General features: G+C 51.8%; 1 protein-coding gene across 1 annotated transcript in view; it reads left to right on the top strand.

The window, feature by feature from the left end:
• Positions 1–21,345, top strand: part of TIAM2 (TIAM Rac1 associated GEF 2) — an 84,187-nt gene that overhangs the window by 8,722 nt on the left and 54,120 nt on the right. The window contains exons 4-7 of the mRNA XM_054722142.1: positions 3,474–3,646; positions 5,501–5,725; positions 14,885–15,070; positions 15,649–15,795. Of these exons, the coding sequence (XP_054578117.1) occupies positions 3,474–3,646; positions 5,501–5,725; positions 14,885–15,070; positions 15,649–15,795 (731 nt within the window). The remainder of the gene's footprint in view (positions 1–3,473; positions 3,647–5,500; positions 5,726–14,884; positions 15,071–15,648; positions 15,796–21,345) is intronic.

The raw sequence follows: 21,345 nt of genomic DNA on the forward strand, positions 1-21,345 counted from the left end.
AGAAACAAACAGCGGCTGGGCCGTGGGCAAGTGGAAAGCTCCTGCTTTCCTGCGTCCCGTCCCGGCCGCTGGCACCTGCACAGAGCCGGCCGCTGGAGGCTCCCGGGGAGGCCAGGCCCGTATCACTTGAGGTTGGAAGAGCGCATCTCAGGGTTCTTGCTTTCCGTCCTGTAAGCCAGGGGTCCTCAAACTTTTTAAACAGGGGGCCGGTTCACTGTCCCTCAGACCGTTTGGAGGGCCGGACTATAGTTTAAAAAACAAACAAACTATGAACAAATTCCTATGCACACGGCACATATCTTATTTTGAAGTAAAAAAACAAAACGGCAGAAACACCCGCATGTGGCCCGCGGGCCGTAGTTTGAGGACGCCTGCCAGTGTAAGCCACACCGGGACCTCTGGCTGCCGACTTCAGGGATGGGGTGGTCCCGAGTCATCTCGGATGATTACGAACGAGATCTGCGGTCCGGCCTGGGCCCTGCCGTCTCGTGCTTCTTGTAAAACACTTCCAGACCCGCGGGCGAGGGGTGCTTTGTCAGTAAATGTTACCAAGCTTCCTTCCCGCTGCAGCCAAGGAGAGGCGTGCCGGAGAGACGTTTCCCCAGCACAACCCTTCCCCGTGGCTTTCCTCACCTCTCCTCTCCGGGGACTCAGCGTGTTGATTTTATTTATTTACTTATTTATTTTTTTAAAAAAATATATTTTATTGATTTTTTACAGAGAGGAAGGGAGAGGGATAGAGAGCTAGAAACATCGATGAGAGAGAAACATCGATGAGAGAGAAACATCGACCAGCTGCCTCCTGCACACCCCCCACCAGGGATGTGCCCGCAACCGAGATACATGCCCTTGACCGGAATCGAACCTGGGACCCTTCAGTCCGCAGACCGACGCTCTATCCACTGAACCAAACCGGTTTCGGCAAGCGTGTTGATTTTGGCGCTCTTGGCTTAGAATCCAAGTTGTAATGCTTGGACTTAGCCATTTGGTTTAATCTTGGTTAAAAACATATATATGTGTCTGTATGCACATGTGATCACTGAGGCAGAATTTTAAAATTATCCTGGAGGTATCTGTGTAAAGAAACTGGAAACAGTATTCTGGAGAGAGAACCGATTAGCAAACCGCCTGATTACCTACCGACATCGAATGATGGGGATGCTCAGGGCACAGGTGTGTTTTAGGGCTCCAGGGTGTAATGCATCCTTAACAAAGATAGTCCTGTCTTTTCCAATGAGTGGATTCTCATGCGGTTCACAGGGGGCGTCCTGGGCGGAATAGTTGCCCAGGTCATTAAAGAGATCCTCAGGATGCACAACAGCGGGCCGATGTCAGCAGGGGGGTGCATAAAGGAAGTTTAGGGTGCTGGCGGCTCTGCCCCTCGATAGGACAAGGAATGGAGGGATGAGTTTGGGTTCGAAGGATGTCAACAAAAAGGTGGATTTGGAGGAGAACAGAGACTAACGGCTCTTCTTCGCGGGTGATCGTTCTAGTAGGACATCTCCTCTTGTACGTCCGCTGCTGTCCCAGCCTGTTTTCTCTTTGTGCTACTGTGGCGGGCACTGCCACTGTCCACTCCCCAGGTCACCACCAGCTCCTGGCGGGGACTGGGTGGGGGCCTGACAGCCACGACCCTGGGGGTGCCGGGCCTGACATGCTGCAGCCCCTCCTGTCAGCCGAGGCCCCCCCACCGGCGTCAGAGACCCAGGCTAGGTCAACTGGCCGTAACAGATCTGCGATCGACTTCCTGTGCTTCAAATTCCGCAGCAGCGGCGGCGCTCCGCATACGGGCTTACCCCCGGCCTGGCTCTAAAGCGAAACGTCCCGTTTGGGTCTCGTGCCGCCACGTGAGAGCTGCATTCTGTCGTCCGTGGGGTGGGAGGTTGGGCAACACCCTGGCATCTGCCCAGCGTGGTGTTCATTTCCTCTGGACGCACTGATTCAAACCACGGCGCCGGGAGCACAATGCGAGGGAGGCGGGGAAGTCCAGCGTTAACCCTTGGGAGGAATTTGGGCTTGGGGACGGCTGGTGTTGCTCTGTCATCTTTGTCCCGATTCCTGGCCCCAAGGTCATGCATGGCACTGGGTCCCCAGCGGCAGTGCCGGTCCCTGACGGAAAGATTGCGGGTATTGCTTCCACGTGATGCTGGAGGGAGAGACGCTCGGCCCCGCAGAAGCAGCTCTGCCCGTAAACCTCGTGCTGCCCTTCCTCCTTCGGAGGGCCTCGCTCAAAGCTTGGACGAGTTTTGTTTGTGGAAAGAGCGTTGCTCATGCTTCTAGAAACCATAAAGCACAGGGGAGGGAGAAAGGGAGCCGTTTCTGAGGGCAGGGCGAGGGGCCGGCGTCTTTTTCTCCTGCCTTCTGTGCTGCATTACATAGACATGTTAAGATTTGTGTTTTGTGTTTTTTTTTTTTAATTTATCTTTATTGTTGAGAGTATTACAGATGCCCCCCCAACCCCCCCAACCCTACCCCCAGGCCTTCACTAAACGATTGTCTGTGTCCATGGGTTATGCACATATGCCTATAGGTTCTCTTAATCTCTCCCCACCCACCCCTGCCTTCCCCCTGAGATTTGTTTTTAAAGGAAAACATGAAAGTGGGAAGAGTGAAATTGTTTTTAAATGGTAATTATAGTAATTATAGGACATTCTATCTAATTATCAGAACAGACCTTTAATAACTTCTGCCTACAGCACTTTATGAGCCTGTTGGGGGAAGCTCTATACTTGCAAGCATATGCGGCGGCATTTTTGGATGGTGGGGGGATGTATTACACCCTGGAGCCCTGAAATTCAGGGAGCAAATACTTTCTCTTTTCTCTCAATCTAAACTGGTAAGATGATAGTAATATTTCCTGTCGCTGTGCGATAGAAGAATATACTAATGTTGTTTTACTTGGCATTTGGAGAATAAACTGGTGTGTTCACATAAGTGGTCAGGTTCCCAGGCTTACTGGGTTTCAGGTGACCGCGTACTGTCCGTGTGGAAGCTCCGGTAGCTAACGAATACGGGAGTTTCTCCGGCCTCCTGCACTGAGCTCTCTCTAATGGGTGTTGTGGGTAAGAGCGAGCCCTCTGGGGCCAGAGGGTCTGGGTCCAGCTGTGGAACCTGCACAGGTGGTGTCGCCTTAGCTTTCCCATCTGTGAAATGGGCCGATGAGCACGCCTGCCTTCCTGGGCAGCTGTGGGGCCCGGTGAGCCAGTAGGTGTGGAATTCCGAGAGGCGTTCCTGGCAGGGGGAGTAAGCAGCAGTACGTGACGATACGTGCGTAGTACTGCTCTTACCAACATTACACGCAGACCCCCCTCATTTCACCAGCTCACGCTAATACACCCAGGCACACTTTGGAGACCAGCGTTTCCTTCTGTGTGACTCAGCTGCTGCGTTCAGTCTGTTTGTGAGAGACCTGCCTTCTCCCGGCTCCCCGGGGTCCTCAGGCCGTGTGACAGGCCGGCCGCTTCTCCCCGCAGGCTGCACGCTGCTCTTCTACGAGACCTACGGCAAGAACTCCCTGGACCAGAGCAGCGCGCCCCGCTGCGCCCTGTTCGCGGAGGACAGCATCGTGCAGGCCGTGCCCGAGCACCCCAAGAAGGAGAACGTGTTCTGCCTCAGCAACTCCTTCGGGGACGTCTACCTGTTCCAGGTACCGCCGAGCGTCCTTCGCCAGGCCTGAGACGGCGCGTCCACTGAGGGTGTGAGGGGCAGAGCGAGAGGACAGCTTGGCAGTGACAGGGCCACAGCTCAGTTAGGCTGGGGGTCGGGCTTAGCCCCGAGCCAGGCCCAGTGCCGGTCAGTCACTCGCGCAGCGAGCGTTTCCTGGTGCCCACGGGTGTTCTTCATACAAAGCAAAGTCCCGATCCCTGTCCGGGAACAGCAGGTGATCTAGTGGGTGTGAGGTCCGAAATCCCCAGAGTGGAGGCTTAAAAAAAAAAACACACACACACACACCGAGTGGCCAGATTATTATGACCTATGAATGCATAATAATCTGGCCACTCAGTGTATATCCTATATAATAAAAGGCTAATATACAAATTGTCCCCTCGACCAGGAGTTCGACCAGCAGGCAGGTCGGCCAACCGCCCATGTCCCCTTCCCCTGGCCAGGCTGGCCGGACCCCACCCATGCACGAATACATGCACTGGGCCTCTAATACACACACACACACACACACACACACACACACACATAATTGATTTCAGAGAAGAAGAGAGAGGGAGAGAGAGATAGAAACATCAATGATGAGAGAGAATCATTGATCTGCTGCCTCCTGCACATCCCGCACTGGGGATCGAGCTCACAACCCAGACATGTGCCCTGACCGGGAATCGAACCGTGACCTCCTGGTTCATAGGTCGACGCTCAACCACTGAGCCATGCTGGCCGGTGAGTGGAGGCTTCATAGATGAAGCCGGGGGAGTGCGCACAGGAGAGGCTAGGTTCTTGCTGAGGGCCCAGTGGCAGTGGGAGAAGCGGCTGTTCAGGACACGCTCCCAGCCGAATGCTCTGCGGTCTCGTCTCCCGGCGGGAGTGGTGGTAGGGACGGCAAGGTTCAGGTGACCTGCTGCTGGGACTTTTTGCAACTTTCCAGCAAACGAGAAGTCACAGAGCATGGTGGCACCACGCCCGGGGACTGGGGGCTTAGGAGTGAGTGTGGCTGTTTCCGCATATGGGGAACCGAAAGTGCTTCTCCTGCTTAGAGCCACGCGCCTCCGCCCGTCCTGCTCCATTCAGACTTTCTTGCTTTTGAGTGAAATATACCCCTTATCTGACAGTATCATGGTCTTTGTGTCCGAAGGTCCTGAGAGCAGAGAAAAAACATTCTTTTATTGACATTTTTCATAATTGAGTCCATACTGTAGACATGAAGTTTCATATCCTGGTTTCAAATTTTAATCCTACTGTTTTCTCATCCTATTAAATTTATGAGCATAAGCCAAGTTAAGAGAGCAGCACAACACTGAGTGGCCATACCTGGCTTTCTTAGTGCTCCCCTGCCCTAGGCTTACAGCTTGATTCTAGCTCATCTTCCCATATGTCTGGGGCTGCAGGATCATATATATATACAATGTTTTTTAATTAATTTCAGAGAGAAGAAGGGAGAGGGAGAGAGAGAGAGAAACATCAATGATAAGAATCACTGATCGGCTGCCTCTTGCATGCCCCACATTGGGGATCGAGCCTGCAACCCAGGCATGTGCCCTGACCGGGAATCGAACTGTGACCTCCTGGTTCATGGCTGATGCTCAGCCAGCTGAGCCACCCGGGCCGGGCAGGATTATGTCTGCTCTGCTCCCCCCGTTCTCCCAGGCCCTCTGGAATCAGGGAAGCTGTGAGCCTGAGTTGAGTGGTTGTGTGTGTTTTTGAAATTAGACAGTTTTATGGGGTGAAGGTACCCCTTCGGTGTTACACATCCAAACCGTGGAGAGCACTTTGTGCTAAAACAGTTCTAAAGAGTTTTTATTTTTATTTTATTTATTCACCCTCCTGCGTTTAGGCCACGAGCCAGACAGATCTGGAAAACTGGGTCACTGCCATCCACTCGGCGTGCGCGTCCCTCTTCGCGAAGAAGCGCGGCAAGGAGGACACGGTCCGGCTGCTGAAGACCCAGACCAGAAACCTGGCTCAGAAGATAGACATGGACAGCAAGATGAAGAAGATGGCCGAGCTGCAGCTGTCCGTGGTCAGCGACCCCAAGAACAGGAAAGCCATAGAGAACCAGGTACTGCTGCCGCCCCGGATGCCCCTCCCCTGGCTCGGCTGGCGGCGGCCTTGCCCGTCTCCCGGGAACAGGTGCCGTGGCTTCTCACCCCGGCACCTGCTGGCTGCCTGTCTGTGGCCTGGGTGGTGGGATGTGCTTTTCGGCCTTCGGCTGCTGTGCACATCTCATGCGGTGTTTTGTGCCAAAAGCTTTTTTCCTAATATTGAGCCGCTGCCCCTTGCCTCGCTGCGTCTCTCAGATACTGTCCCTTTCAGGACAAACGCCGTAGAATAAAACCACTAGGGCAGTGGTCGGCAAACTGCGGCTCGCGAGCCACATGCGGCTCTTTGGCCCCTTGAGTTTTTAGCAAAGCCAGCTTAGGAGTACCCTAATTAAGTTAATAACAGTGTACCTACCTATATAGTGTAAGTTTAAAAAATGTGGCTCTCAAAAGAAATTTCAATCGTTGTCCTGTTGATATTTGGCTCCGTTGACTAATGAGTTTGCCGACCACTGGCCCAGAGGATGAGAGGTAAATCCCTGCGGCTGTGGGTTCCAGAAAGCAGCGTTGCTTCCATTGCAGGTGAAGTGCTGAGGAACACGCCTCCTCTGGTCTGACTTCACGTAACGACGAAACAGGCAGCGTTGGTGCTCCGTGCCTTTCAGAGGAGAAGCCGCTTCTGAGCGTGTTTTTCTCTTTGCTCAGACAGCCCACCACGCGGGCGCGTGTCACTGACAGTTCCGAGCTCCGTGCTCCGGTGCCCCTGACGGTTCAGGGCGCCCACTCAGCCCTCACGGCGACGGGAGTGGGGGGAAGCGTGGCTTTCACTCCTCCTGGCTCTCCAAGCCGGAACCTTGAGGCCACGCGGTAGCCCTCTGGTGGGATGCCCAGGCCGGGGTTTTCAGGACTTTCTGTATCGTCGCGCGTTTAGGCCCAGGGAGAGAGAGGGAAAGCTAGTGCCGTGGAATGGCTCCTGGCTGGTCTCCCCCTCCCCCTCCTCCTCCTCCGCTTTTCCTCGTTCTGGCTGCATGAAGTCCAAGCCAGCATGTTTAGAAATTTAATATTTTCATTAAACGTAACTTGATTCCCTTGCCCACAGTTGGTAAATACTTTGTGACGTCACCGTTGGAGTTAATTCTCTGAGTGGGACGTGAGGGGTGACTCTCACCTAATGCCCACACAGACCCACGGTCCGGGTGGTTGGGTGCCCGAGGAGAAACTGTGTTAAAGAGTTAGGGCAGTTCTTACTTGCGGCCCATTCTACATCCTTTGACAGAATCGTCACTTCCGTGGTTTTTTAAGCACAAATATGACTAATTTTTCATTTCAATCCTCCCCTCCCCCACCCTGCTTTCCTCACCCTTCCCATGCATGCACACACTCACCATCTCATGCCAGCCAGGCTTGTGAATTTTGGGGAAGAAATCATTGGGATTGAACTTCAGAAATTCCACCTGAAAACCTCCTCCCCACCACAGTGGCAGGGTTTCAGGGCGTTTTCCCAGAGGGCTTTGCAGCGGGCCACGTGAACTCCCTTTTCTGCACCCACTGTCCTTGCCTCGCTCGCCAGATGCTGTGTGCTCTCCCCTTGCGGACGCGAAGTGCACGCGATGCTGGGGGGACAGGCACGTGCTTACAATCACTTTTATGGGATGGTCTGAGAGGACGTTCTGTGACGCTACAAAGGCAAAGGTATTTACAGATCAAGACCAATACGAGCGTGATCTCTCAAACATCCCCTAAGTATCGTTTTCTCGAAACGACCTTTGGAAAACTTCTTTAAAAGAGCAGTGCTTTATCCACTTACTTTAAAATCTGAACTTTACATGAAAGAAAATATTGTTTTATTCATGTAGTGCTTTCCCCCAGGGACCCCAAGAATCTCAGGAAAAAAGCCACTCATAGCTTAATAGCTGAACTCACAGGGCACATTGCATCGTGCAAGATGAAGCCTCTGCGACAGGTCTTGTTGCAAGAACCGGGGTGGACAAGATCACGGTCAATGGCTTGTCCAAATAAAAAGACCCTGACCACAGTAGCGGCTGAACTTCGTCCCGTTGGGTGGTGGATGCTTTGCTGTAAGACACCCATCTTATGGTCTGGCCCCAGGGCCGCTGGGGTCTGGGTGGGGCAGAATGACGCAACTTTCACATGAGCGTATCCCGTGTGGAGCCGGCCACGCGGCCAGGCCGCATGTCGGCTTCCTTTTGAAGTTGGGAGGCAGGAAGAGCTGTAAATTAAGTCCAGTGAGAACTTTTTTTTTTTTCCTTTCTGCTTATTATTTTCCACAAGTAAACAGGGACAAAACCTCACCACCCTTAGGCGGTCGTGGCTTCCTTCCAGATGGCTCCCCCATCCCTGATGAGCCCTGTGCCTTTCTCACTCCCCGTGGGTCACGGGACCAGAGAGGGAGGGGCGGTTAGAATGGGGTGATGCAGGGGGGCGCACACTCATGGTTGGTGGGCGTGGGAGGGCTCTGGGTTTGTGAAACGTGGGCTTCATCTTAAATATTTACTTCAAGTTTTAAAATGACGGGGGATGGATTGAATTTGGACAGTTGGAAGCTGGCGAAGGGAACAAAGCCTGAGGGAAATACGATATATATGGGGGGTGTGGTGGGGGCAAGCAACTTGGGGAGTAAGGGATGGAGAGTCTGCGAAGGGTTTTGAGGGAGACAAGGCCAGACGATGGAGGTGCCGGGCCAAAGGGAGGGCTTCATTCAGGAGGAGGCAGCGTGGAGCCGGCGGGAGGATCTGGGGCAGGAGATGAGCATTCAGCCGAGTTCTGTGAGTGCAAGTCTGGGCCAGGCAAATGCACTCAGCACAGGGACTCGGAGGAGATGCTTCCTTAGCCCTCGGGGTGCTCTCAGATGAGCAGGGAGACAGAGAGCTGAGCGTGGAGTGTCCACATCTTATAATGAGTTCAGGGCAAGTGATACTCCAGAGTGTTTGGAAGACAGACTGGAAGTGTAGCCTCCTGTGCAGTCACGGAGGACTTCCTGGCGGAGGGATGCCTGAATTGCTTCTTAAAGAATGAGACGGAGTTCATCAGAAGAGGAATGGAGCTGGGCATTCCAGGCCCAGGGCCAGCACGGGCGAAGGCAGGGCGCGCTGAAACCACGCGGTGCCCCCGGCGTGTGACTGTTCGGGCACGCGATGTGCAGGCGGGAGAGACGGAGGGTGAGCAGGCCCGCCTCCCGTCCTCTCTGTGCCACCACAGACGCTGCCAGGATTGCCCTCCCTCTGATGCATCCTACGCACAAGGCCAGAGTGCTTTTTGCATCTAAAAGCGGATCTGATCATGCGAGGACCATGTTTAAAAATCTTTTAGTGGCTCCCCATTGCTTACAAAACAAAGTCCCTGGTAACCTCTCCCCACCTCCGCCTTCATCGTACAACACCGAACTTCCACTTCTTCTTTGGGTTTTGCCTCAGGCAGAGAAGACCCATGTGAGCCACACACCTGCATGCAGACTGACCCCCATCCCCTGACCCCTGGCCGTCCGAGGGACGGGGTACTTCCTGCAGGAGCTGCCCTTGACTCCCCTCGCACCCTCTCCATCCGGGCCCCCTTCTCTTCTCCCATACGTCTTGGCGTCTCTGTCACTGCTCTCGGCACCCTGTTCTGTAATGACCTCCTTGTGTATAAGGTTGCTCCTAGCATGAAGTATGACCCCCTAAAGCAGGGGTGGGGGACCTTTTTCCTGCCAAGGGCCATTTGGATATTGATAACATCATTCGAGGGCCATACAAAACTATCAAGTTAAAAATTAGCCTGCTATTCATTTGGTCAAACATTTACTTAACTCACCCCAATGCCTTGGCAGGGCCAGACCAAATGATTGTGCGGGCCTTACATGGCCCGAGGGCCAGACATCCCCCACCCCTAAAGGATCTGTCGCTTCCTAAGTCTGTCCCCCTGGTGCTTCACTCAGCGAATGCACCCGTGTCTTCCTTCCTCTTGACTGTCCACTTTGAGTCCTTCTCTGCCATGGCACTCACCCCACTCCTCACCCTGCTCCTCTCCAGCTCTCAGCCTCTTTCCCTCAGGCCTTCCCTCCTTCCTTCCCCAGCTAACATCTCCTCGGGCTACGATCATGTATGATTTCACAGTAACTCCATGGGGTCCAGTGTGTGTGCATCACCCATGTGGTGGATGAGTAATAGACCCGCGAGAGGTTAAGTGCGTTTTCTGATGTCACACAGCTGCTAAGTGGCAGAGCTGGGATTCAAACACAGGTCTGTGCTTCTACCCAAAGGGCTCTCCTGCCTCCTGCAGTAAGACTTGTGTGAATCAGATTATGTTTCACTTGCTAATTAGCCAGGCGATGGTTGGTTTTGTATAAAAGAGAAATTAATCCTTAATTTACATGTTTTCATAACTTGGAATTTTCAGCTCAACTTGATGGGAAGTATCCTATCTCTTAAAGAGGGAATATGCTAATTGACCCTCACACCATCACAAAGATGGCGGTGCCCACAGCCAATAAGGAGGGAATATGTTAATTGACTGTCCCACCCTCAAAGATGGCAGCGCCCACAGCCACAAGATGGTGGCACCCAGTCCCCTCTGCCCTCACTGTCCCCACCTCTGGAGTCCCCCAGTTCCCTCAGCCCCCCAGTCACCCAGGGCCGGCCCGAGGTGCAGGCAAGCCTCAGATGGTGGCTGCCCAGCCACCCAGGGCCGGCCGAGGCTTGTGCTGCCGGCAGTGGCAGCAGCAGAGGTGTGTTGGAGCGTCGCCTTCCCCTGATCGCCAGGTCGCCTCCTGCCCCTGAGGGCTCCCGGGCTGTGAGAGGGGGCAGGCCGGGCTGAGGGACCTCCCCCCCGCCCCCCCCCTCTCCAGTGCATGAATTTTCATGCACCGGGCCTCTAGTATTTATTATAAAGCTGAATTTCCTGGCATGTGAGTTATACCTGGAAGGCAAAACAAAACCACCTTGGCTGTTGTTCTAACCACTAGCTAGCCTCAGTGTGGTCTGCGTCACTGCATGGGTTTCTCTGTGAAGAGAGGTTTTGGTGCTTGGAACGTGGAACTTTTCAGCTTCTTCTGTCAAAAGGGAAGAACACTCATCTTTCAGGGCAAACCTGGTGGTGGACGAAGACCATGCACTGCGATCAGATGACTAAGAGGTAGAAAATATTGTGTGAGGAGACCTGGGTGTGGCCTGCATGTGCTGGTCATCTTTTTATGTGTCATTACTCATCTGCTGTGTTCAGCCTTGGATGCCATCTCCTCCCCCTCCCACTTTCCAGCGCTCAGTAAATGAATGCAGCTATGTTAGCAATAAAGAGGAAACTTTTACATTGTATCTGTGAAAGTGCTCAAAAATGGGAGTTTTCCTCCTCAATATTGTTAATTTTTCCATTTGAAATGAAACACAGTGGAAACCTCTTTAGAGCAAGTTTTCTTTATCCTTGTCATTTTTTTTTTTTTTTGTGCATGGACGTTAAAAGAAAACATGCCCGGCCAGTGTGGGTCAGTGGTTGAGTGTTGACCAGGAGGTAATGGTTCGATTCCCGGTCAGAGCACATACCCGGGTTGCTGGCTCGATCCCCAGTGCGGGGTGTGTAGGAGGCAGCCAATTGAGGATTGTCTCTCCTCATTGATGTTTCTATCTGTCTCTCCCTCTACCTTCCTCTCTGAAATCAATAAAAATTTATTTATATTTTTTAAAAAAAGAAAGAAATGAAAGCTTACTCTTCAAAGAAGTTGAGTTTTTATTCTCATGTCCTGAGATTTATTTTAAAAATGAAGAAATACGTAGGGGCAATTATCAGGTTTTCAGGAATTTTGAAAAATGGAAAAAAAAAAACAGCCTTGGTACAGGAGAATTGATTTGGGACATTTTAATTTTAGGTAATGTTAGAAAAAAATCTCCAGAACTCCTCTGAAAAAATGTGACGTCAGATAACATTACTATTTTAGTGATGATGATTGCATTTTCCTAAAGTAGTGTATGTCTAAGTAGCTACAAAATTGTCTTCTATTTCTCCCTTTACTTTTAAAAAATATATCTCCATCTCCTCCTTTACCTCATCTTTTGAAGGATAATTATAAAATATAACGTTACTTTAAATTTGGGCTGAACTTGCACATGGCTGGTAGGAAATTGAAATGCAAAATGTTCGCATGGCCCTCGAATGATGTTATAAATGTCCACATAGGGCCCCCAACTGAGAGCGTAGATGGTCTTACATCCCGTGTGTAGAACACGCGGGGGCTGTGGGGAGAAAAACAGTTGGTAATTGGATGGACATTTAAATACAAGTTGCTGAAGCAGTTCTTGGCTAGGACACGGATAGCTGCCTTAGGAGTGAGAAGACCTGGGACCCAGCTGTGTCGTAAGTACATGGTAGAGGCTTGCCGCCACGTATTGTTCACTCGGCATCCGCTTTGAGCCTTGCTGGTCTGGAAGGGCAGCTTATAATGTGACCCCGGGCAAGTCACTTCCCTCCTGGGCCTCAGCCTCCTGTGCTGAGATGAAAAGGTGGGCTAACCCTGCTCCCGCAGCAGCCTCATTGCCGATGTTGCCAGACTTTCTCAGTATTACAAGATCTGTTCTGAGCTCGTGCGTCCAGTCTTTCCTTTTTCCTTTGTTTAATCTTTTATTTTTCTCTTTGTGTAAACTTTATTTATTTATTTATTTATTTAATTTCTTTATTGTTTAAAGTATTACATGAGTCTCCTCCCCCCCCCCCCCCATGCATCCAGTCTTTCTACTGTCCTCTTCCCTTCACGTAACCCAGGGGTCCTCAAACTTTTTAAACAGGGGGCCAGTTCACTGTCCCTCAGACCGTTGGAGGGCCGGACTATAGTTTAAAAAAAAAACAACTATGAACAAATTCCTATGCACACTGCACATATCTTATTTTGAAGTAAAAAAACAAAACGGCAAAAACACCCGCCTGTGGCCCGCGGGCCGTAGTTTGAGGACGCCTGACGTAACCCAAGCCTCTGACTCCATGTCTGCACTGTACTTACTCACCTGCATGTTCCCCCAAGTCCTTCCCGACCACTTTGGTGACTCTGTGGGAAAAAAAGTCAAATATTTCATTGTTCTTATCCAACCACAAATCCTCATTTAACCTCCATGACTGATTCTCTCTATAAAAAGCCATGACCTTAAAAAAACCAGGTAATTACTGTCTTGAGATATGGACTAGATGTGTGACTAATGATGGCTTACTTTGCCTCAGAGATCTATGGGGATAAAGGATGCATTAGTCAGGGTTCTCCAGAGACATGGAACCAATAGGACATATGGAAAAATATAAAGAGACTTATTAGAAGGGATGGGCCCGTGTGATTATGGAGGTGGGCAAGTCCCAAGATCTGCAGAGTGAGTCGGCAACCGGAGACCCCGGAGAGCTGGCTCCCGGCCCAAGAATGGCAGGCTCAAGGTGAAGGAAGAGCCAATGTTTCATTCAGTTCAAGTCCAAAGGCAGGAAAAACCAACATCTCAGTTGGAAGGCCATTAGGCAGGAGGAATTCTCCTTTGGAGGGGGGCGGGGTTGGGGTTCAGCCGTTTTGTTCTATTCAGTCTTCACTTGATTCCATGAGGCCCACCCACATTAGAAAGGGCAATCTGCTCTTCAGTCGACCCATTTAAAGTTAATCTCATCCAAGAGCATCCACAAAGAAGCACCCAGAATAAAGTTTGACCACACAGCCGGACACTCCTTGGCCCAGTCAAGTCAAATTGACCCACAGAATGAGCCATCACAAAGGCTCCCTCAGCATAAGGATCGGAAGCATTGTTGAAATAGGTCCTAAGGTCCCATCTCATTTGTATTTTCTAATTTCAATTTAAAAATTACCTCTACAATAGACACTATTGACTGAGAAACCCATTTTTTGAACTTGAGCAAACTTCTTGAGCTTCATAAGATCTGCTTTAAGCTGTTGGGTCTGCCAGCCCTGTCTTCCTTCCTGCAAACCCAGGCATCTGAATCCATGTTCTTCCCGGGAATTCGCCTGCATTTTGCCCCACGTTTTGGGTGGAGAGGTCTGTGTGCTGGAGATTATCACGGCGTTTCTGACCAAACTGTGGTTCCCTGTTTAAGATGGAACTGTCTTTACCTTCCAGTTGCACTTTGATGTTGGTCACCTAAATGCATTGATGCCTTTAAACATAGTTTATAAAGTGCAGGATCCAGTGACAGTGTGAGAGATTGTCATCTTCCTCGATCTCTAGTGCTTGGCATAGACCTGGATTTTATTTTATTTTATTATTAAAATATATTTTTATTGATTTCAGAAAGGAAGAGAGAGAGAGAGAGAGAGAGAGAGGGAGAGAGAAACATCAATGATGAGAGAGAATCATTGATCAGCTGCCTCCTGCACGCCCCCCACTGGGGATTGAGCCCGTAGCCCCGGCATGTACCCTTGACTAGAATTGAACCCAGGACCCTTCAGTCTGCAGGCCACGCTCCATCCACTGAGCCAAACCAGCTGGGGTTATTTTATTTTATGTCTTTATTTCTTTTAACCCACTGTGGACGGCTTGGGCTTCTTTATCTTCTGGTATCCAATGGCTCCTTGGTTTTCTTTCTCTCATGCGTCCACCCTCTACAGAACATCTAGAAAATATCTCAGAAACTGGTTCACCTGGAGGTATGAATAAGGGAGAAGCTTTAATAAACAGCGACATTTTATTAGAAGACAGAACAATGCATTTAGAAGTGTGGATTTTCAGGAATCGGCTCGAGAAGGTAGTTGTGAGACAGGCTGGGAATATTCTTCCCTTGTGCCTGATAGCTTTATTTGTCCTGATCCCTAAAGTGCATTTGCTTCTTACTATCTTGAGTTACTGGCTCAGAATGTGCAGGAATGTAAAGCCATGCCGCCCACATGTCCAGCATCCATTTGTGTGCCATTCAGCGCATCTGTCAACATGAAGGGAATGACACGCAGTGGAAAAGCTGACTTCCCATTGAGCCTCCCGCCTACGTCAGGTGTCTCCAGAGGTCGTGCCCCTCGGGCAAGGCACCGTGGGGACCCCCGACGCAGTGCTGTACCGTCTGACCCGCTGGCTGTGTTTGGGCGGGCGGGCTGGAGCGGGGCGCGGGTGGAGGGCTAATTTCAACCAGGCCACAGTGTGGGAAAGGGATCGCATTTTCCGTTTGACCCGTGAACGCTCCTCCTTTTTCTTTAAATCGCCCCTGTTCTTCTTCCCCAGATTCAGCAGTGGGAGCAGAACCTGGAGCGGTTCCACATGGACCTGTTCAGGATGCGCTGCTACCTGGCCAGCCTGCAGGGCGGGGAGCTGCCCAACCCCAAGAGCCTCCTGGCCGCCGCCAGCCGCCCCTCCAAGCTGGCCCTGGGCAGGCTGGGCATCCTGTCCGTCTCCTCTTTCCACGCCCTGGTGAGTCCCCAGGGGGACGGAGGACGCTCCCCTTTCTCCGGCTCCTGGCCCTCAGCTCCGCTGTGACCTAGCCCAGTGACTGGGATAGAGGGGGCTGCGGGGGGAGGCATCCTGGCTTCGCTGCTGCTCCGGGGATCCAGCTCCTGGGAGACAGTCGCTGACCGTTCACATCTGCACCTGCCTTTCCGTCTGTCCCTCCCGGACAGTCAGGACGGCGGGCTCCCCGGGTGTGGCTGCCCGGGGGTGAATTAAAGGGCTGGTTGATGGTTACATTACAGGGCTTCCTGAAATCATGCCTGTGGGGGTGGGTCTGTGGTGTCCCAGCTCAGCCTGGGGAGGGGTCCCGTGGGTGTTTTGTCCCCTGCTGCCCCGGTGGAGCGATCCGAAGGTGGTCAAAGCCCGTCTAACCAGTGGGTGATGCTCTGTGGTGGGTGCCCATCGGCTACGCCAGCCACGCCACAGCTTCGGGGCGGGTCAGTGCCTTTAGAGCAGGCAGCGGGCGCTGTCAGGCAGCTTAATCCCGTCCCCCCTCCCCACCCCCCGTACTACCCTCAAGGCTCTAAACTGTTCTGAATCAGGTGTGTTCTCGAGACGACTCTGCTTTCCGCAAGCGAACGCTCTCGCTGACCCAGCGAGGAAGAAGCAAGAAGGGCCTGTTTTCTTCTCTGAAAGGGCTGGACACGCTGGCCAGGAGAGGCAAGGAGAAGAGGCCCTCCCTAACTCAGGCAAGTGCCTCTGCTCTGAGCTATCCCAGGCCTCACAGGACATCCTGGTCCTCCCCCCCCCCCCCACACCGGTGCAGATCCTGGGTTCCCCCACCCCCACCCCCACCACACACCGCTGCAAATCCTGGGTCCCCCCCTCACCGCTGCAAATCATAAATGCTCACTGTCCGTTAACAATGGGATCAGCGTTGGTTCAAAGGAATGCAGCCTCAGCCTGGACTTTCCCCAAATGAAGCACACAAATTGCGCACTTTCCCTTTGGTGCCCCTTGCACCCTCCTGGGTGCTTGGTGACACAGGAAGAAGAATCAGAAAAGAATCCCCACTTTTCATTGCCTTTCGTGCTCATATTTATGTCTCCTATAGATTTCATGTTAAAATAAATGTGCGAGACTGGTAATCAGAGTGCCTGCAGCTGCATTCGCTGGGTCGTGCCAGACACTTGGCTTCCTTGTGCCTTGGACCAAGGGGGCCTTTTGTCATTACATTTGTCAGACGAGGGGCCCGAGGCCTGAGCAGGCGAGGGGCTTCCTTACCCCTGCTCACCCAGCAGCCGCGGGGCCGGGCCGTGGTCATCCTGTCCCATACGCTGGCCGGCTGCTGCCACTGAATTTCCAGGAGGAAGGGCGGCTGTTTGAACATCTTACCAAGTAAGGCATAGCCTGAGCCCTTGGTGTTGAAGTGCGGCCCCCGGACAGTGAAACGTTTTCAGGACCTTCTGAGAGCTCATCGCTGAAGCATTTCCTAGCACCGAGTACAGGGAGCCGTATGAACTTCATGTTGCTGACTGCCATGTTTTAGGGTAACTGTTTCTCCAGGGACTCTGGAACACATGAGTTATCTATCATATGATGATCGAAGGGAAGAGGGAAAGTGTTCGAGATGACGTCCGAAGAGGGTCTTGTTTTGGTTTTTGACAGATTATTACTCTGACTCTGCTGTCCATATCATCTGGAAGCGAGGGTCACCTTTTATGGAGCTTTATTTTCTGATTTTTATATAGCTATTTACTTGATGATGCATGACACGTTTGTGAACGTTAAGAAGTTGAATCATCCAAGCACTTTCTATTAGCAGGACTTAGGTTGGACTTGAAAATAAGTTTTGCCAACATAGCCATTAATGATTAGAATTAATTGTTTAAATTGGGCTCAGATTACCAAAAAAAACCTTCTTGTGATTTCATTGGCCAGTCCCACGGCGCTCTAATGGGCAAGAGGAACGTATTATTGCATCTGTTTTATAAAGCATTTGTATTTAAACAGCTACCCCCATTTATTTTAACTAAGCATTCCTTCTGGTATAGGGATGCTGAAGAAATTCCTTTGACTTACAGGGCTGTTTTCATGGCGTATTTATGCTTCGGTACTGCAGACTCGGATAACCAGGGTTAATCGAGTTGCAGATTGAATTAAGGGCATTTGTTTTTATGGATCCATGGGACTCAGAAATCTGCCTGCAGCTGGTTGAATAATGAACATTGCACTTCAGGAGTTTTCCTCCGCTAATCACTCTTGGAGGATGTTTACAACTTGTACAAACCGTCTATTTGTATCCAGTCAGCATATTGTGTTCGTTAGTGGAACACCGAAAGGCAGTCATTCCTGAGCGGTGGGAGGAGGGGCTGTGGCGTTTTTAGATATTCCCCTCTCGGTGGTGCCTCGTGAACAGCTCAACAGTGAGTCACCCTGACTTGAAATCTGTTAAGGTTGGCGTCAAGCCAGTCAGTCCTATGTGAGCATTTTTTAGGGGCCAGCCTGGCCAGCCCCAAGGGAAACTTTATAGGTGCTTCCTGATGAGTAGTAGGGAGCCTCAGGGTTTGCAGGGAGGAGTTTGTTATGGAGATGGTGACAACAGTCCCCCATGGAGGCTCAGGACCGGAGCTTCACGGCAGACACCCAGACACCGACACGGAGCCCTGGGCCTCGGCCCTCTCCTGGAAAATTGGCTCCAGGCGTCCCAGCGGTCTGTGGCATCCAGTGAATGAAGTATTGTCACATTAGTCATTAGCTCCAAACGGGGGCGGGGGGGGGGGGAATGCTACTGTGGGTTTTAACAGTGGAAAATATGAATGAAACCATGTACTCTTGACTATAACAGTATTTGTCTAAGTAGACTATTAGTATGGAACCCTACAATACATACATACATATACAGATGGATGGAAGGGTGGAAGGAAGGAAAGAAAAGAAAGGGAAGAAAGACAGACAGACAGACATTGGTGGTTTTTCTTCATATTCACTGATGTTTGGACATCAGCCCAAGAAGGAGGTGCACACTTTCTCCTGTGACATTTTCCTAATGTTGAGAATGCCCGGAGCTGTGAGTCCTCCCCCCCCCCATCCCCCCCCCGCCCCATCTCACTTGCTAATGGGCTTCCCTTTATCAGCAGCCCTGGTGGCGTGGGCCCATTTGTGACAGGCAGGCTGTGATTTGCTACTCACTTCCCTTCAGCGATCCAAGCGGTAATTACAGGCCATTTGATCCGGGAGCATCTGCTGTGAGAACACGGAGCTTCCGTTTCCCTCCTCCAGGCTCGCAGTAAATGCTTTTGTGGGAGCTGCCCTATCAGGGGGGCTGAAGTGGTTTGTAAACCTTAACCAGCTCATCTGCAGAGGCCAGAGGGCAGGTCAGCCGTGAGGCTCCGGGTTCGTGGCCGGAGCTGGACCGCACGGTGGGTGGTCTGAGCTTCAGTGCTCACCACGGTTCCCAGGGCGGCTCTCACCAGGTCTGCACAGGGTTCATCACAGAATCACAGCGGTTAAACCTGTTTCAGTGCAATGCCACCCTCCAGACTGGGCTTCAGAAAGTTCTTTCCCAAGGTTGGACCCTTCAGCCTTGCCTGTGTTGCTCAGTTGGTTGAGCATCAACCAGGAACCAAGAGGTCCCCGGTTCGATTCCCGGTCAGGGCACATGCTGAGGTTGCTGGCTTGATCCCCCGTAGGGGGCATGCAGGAGGCAGCCAATCAGTGAAGTTTCTATCTCTATTCCTCTCCCTTCCTCTCCCTCTAAAATCAATAAAAACATTATATATAAAAAAAAAAGAGGTACAGTTTATGTACCTTCAAATGCCATTCCTCACACCAGCCCCCCACCTCCCACGAGGCTGACATTTTAAGCATCCTTTAAAGGGCCAGATACTGAAGCCCGGAGCCCGGAGACAGATCACCAGCCCTGACAAGGCTGGGATTGGACCCAGGTTGTCTGTTATATTTCCACTGTCTCCGTCTGTCTGCTGCAGGAGCTGGAAACCTGGAATGGGCTAATTGGAAGATAATTTTGAGGGGGAGTGAGAGGGAGAGGAGGGGGAGGAGGCAGGCTGGGTTTGCACCAGGCTTGACAGGGGTAGCCAATCACGTGCTGGGAGGGGTGGGGGGGAGTGGTAAGGATTAAACTGGGAGGAGGGCTTTCCAGATGGCTCCTTTTGAGGCTCTGCTTTTCAAGATCTGTTCCTTTCAAAGAACGGAGGAGAACGCTTCCCCTGGCCTGTTGGAAATAAAGCATGTGTATTCTCAGCCTGGATAGCATTGTCCCTTGAGGAAATCAATCTAGTTTTCTGTCCAAATGGGCAAAACTTCTAACAGCCTAGGAGAGCTATAAGCACCACACAGCCTTTTCTTTTTCTAGTTCAAATGAATGAATCAGTTCCACATTCTCGGTGCTTCCTTTGCATAAGCACATTTTACCTCTGTGATTGCATACACTCTGGTGTGTGTGTGTGTGTGTGTGTGTGTGTGTGTGTGTGTGTGTTACACACAGAAAAAATCCTATGTAAATTTTCATGGAGGTATCTCTTGAGAGGTCTGGGTCCCTCTTGGCCTTGCTGGGCGCCTTCTCTTCTGCTGTCCACTCCACCTTAGGTCACGGGTGGACTCAGGAGGTGATTCCTCAGAGCCGCTGTGGGCACAGAGCCCTGATTAATGGAGTATAAAATGCGTGTTTCTTTTGTCCTCCCTTCCATCTCTGCACCTCCCTGCACCCTGTTCTCTCGTCCAGGGCTCCTTCCCTGGCAATAATCTGTTCATTTCTCCTCTTGAATTTTTCGGGAACATTAAGACGTTGACACTGCACAAACAGACTTAAATAAGATACGGGAAATGGGAAGCTTTTCCCTTGCAAGCCTATGTATGACCCAAGTTCTGGGTGTTTGCAAGTCAGCACCCACGTGTTGGGTGTGTCCTGGGTGCTGGACGCACTGTGTTAGGGCGGGAGGAGGCCGGAGGCTCTGCTGTTGTGTCAGTCACCCTAGCACCTGGGGCTCCCGGGCCGCTGTGGCCAGGGACACAGGCCAGAAGCTCATAACTGCGTGGACTTGGGGAAGGGGAAGCGAGCAGGAGAGACTTCATGAGATGGGTAGCATTTGAAACGAGGGTGATGGCTATAAATGGCGTCAGCATTGCCGCTGTGGGACAGGGTCCTGAACAAGAATCCGGAGGCAAACATGGCATTGACTCCTGGGTGGGGAATGAATGGCGGGCGTGTGTCCTGCATCGCAGAAAGGAACGGGGGCAGGGAGGTGGCAGCCTTTCTGTGGGGAGGTGACTGCCCAGCTGATATTTCCGTCTAGTGTCATGGTGGTGAGCACACACTGGGCCAGGTTCTCAGGTTCAGATCCCCACAGTAGCACAGTCATCGCTCCTGCGTGAGCTCGGGCAAGGTTTGAGAACTTTCCCAGCCTCGTTTTCCTCACCTGTCCAAATAGAGGGCTGTGAATCCTGAGTGGCTGTCAGCAGGTCAAAGCGGATTGCATCGGCCCTGTGTGCCGGCCTCTGATGGACAGCGGGGGTGGGGCCAGGAGGGATAGTTGTGGATTGGCATTTCTCGTGTCCCTCTCCCGCCCGTCTGTCCTCAGTCACATTTCTCCTGTTGGGTTCCCAAAGTGCCAAATTAAACTGCTTTGCCGCAGGAATCGGGACTCTGATTTCCTTAGTGTGGTTTCTTACTCCACAGTGACCCCTGCTGGGGGTTTGGGTCGATTCTGAGTAAGCCTGGTCTGAGAGGTTGGGTCTGCGCCTTTAAGGCAGTAAGTCCCTGCTGTGGCTGCCTCACCTGGTTGAAATCACAGCTCACTGCTCAGATGACAAGAACCTGGGAGGTTTTCCCAGCGGAGAGGATGGAGAGGACGGAGAGGACGCGGTCCTGTGAGATGAGGACCCTCAGGAGAGTGTGGTGTCCGTGCTGCTTCTCCCGTCCTTGGCTCCAGGCATCTGCTCCATTGTCTCTTTTTTCCTTTCGTTTTGGCACGTGGGGTTCATATTCATCCTGGGCTGCCGTCACGTGTCCAGGAAAATGTACAGGAAGTGGCAGGTCCGTGGCAGGTCCAGAAATGCCTCTCAGAGATGATCAGCACTTTCAAAATCGGCAGCACAGAAAGATAGGTCTTCCCTTGCTTTGCCTGAACCTGTTGATGTTTTCTTTTCTTTTCTTTTTTTTTTTTTACAGAGAGGAAGAGAGAGGGATAGAGAGTTAGAAACATCGATGAGAGAGAAACATCCATCAGCTGCCTCTTGCACACCCCCTACTGGGGATGTGCCCGCAACCAAGGTACATG

This window comes from Eptesicus fuscus, chromosome 10, assembly GCF_027574615.1.
Source record: "Eptesicus fuscus isolate TK198812 chromosome 10, DD_ASM_mEF_20220401, whole genome shotgun sequence".
Classification (NCBI taxonomy): domain Eukaryota; kingdom Metazoa; phylum Chordata; class Mammalia; order Chiroptera; family Vespertilionidae; genus Eptesicus; species Eptesicus fuscus.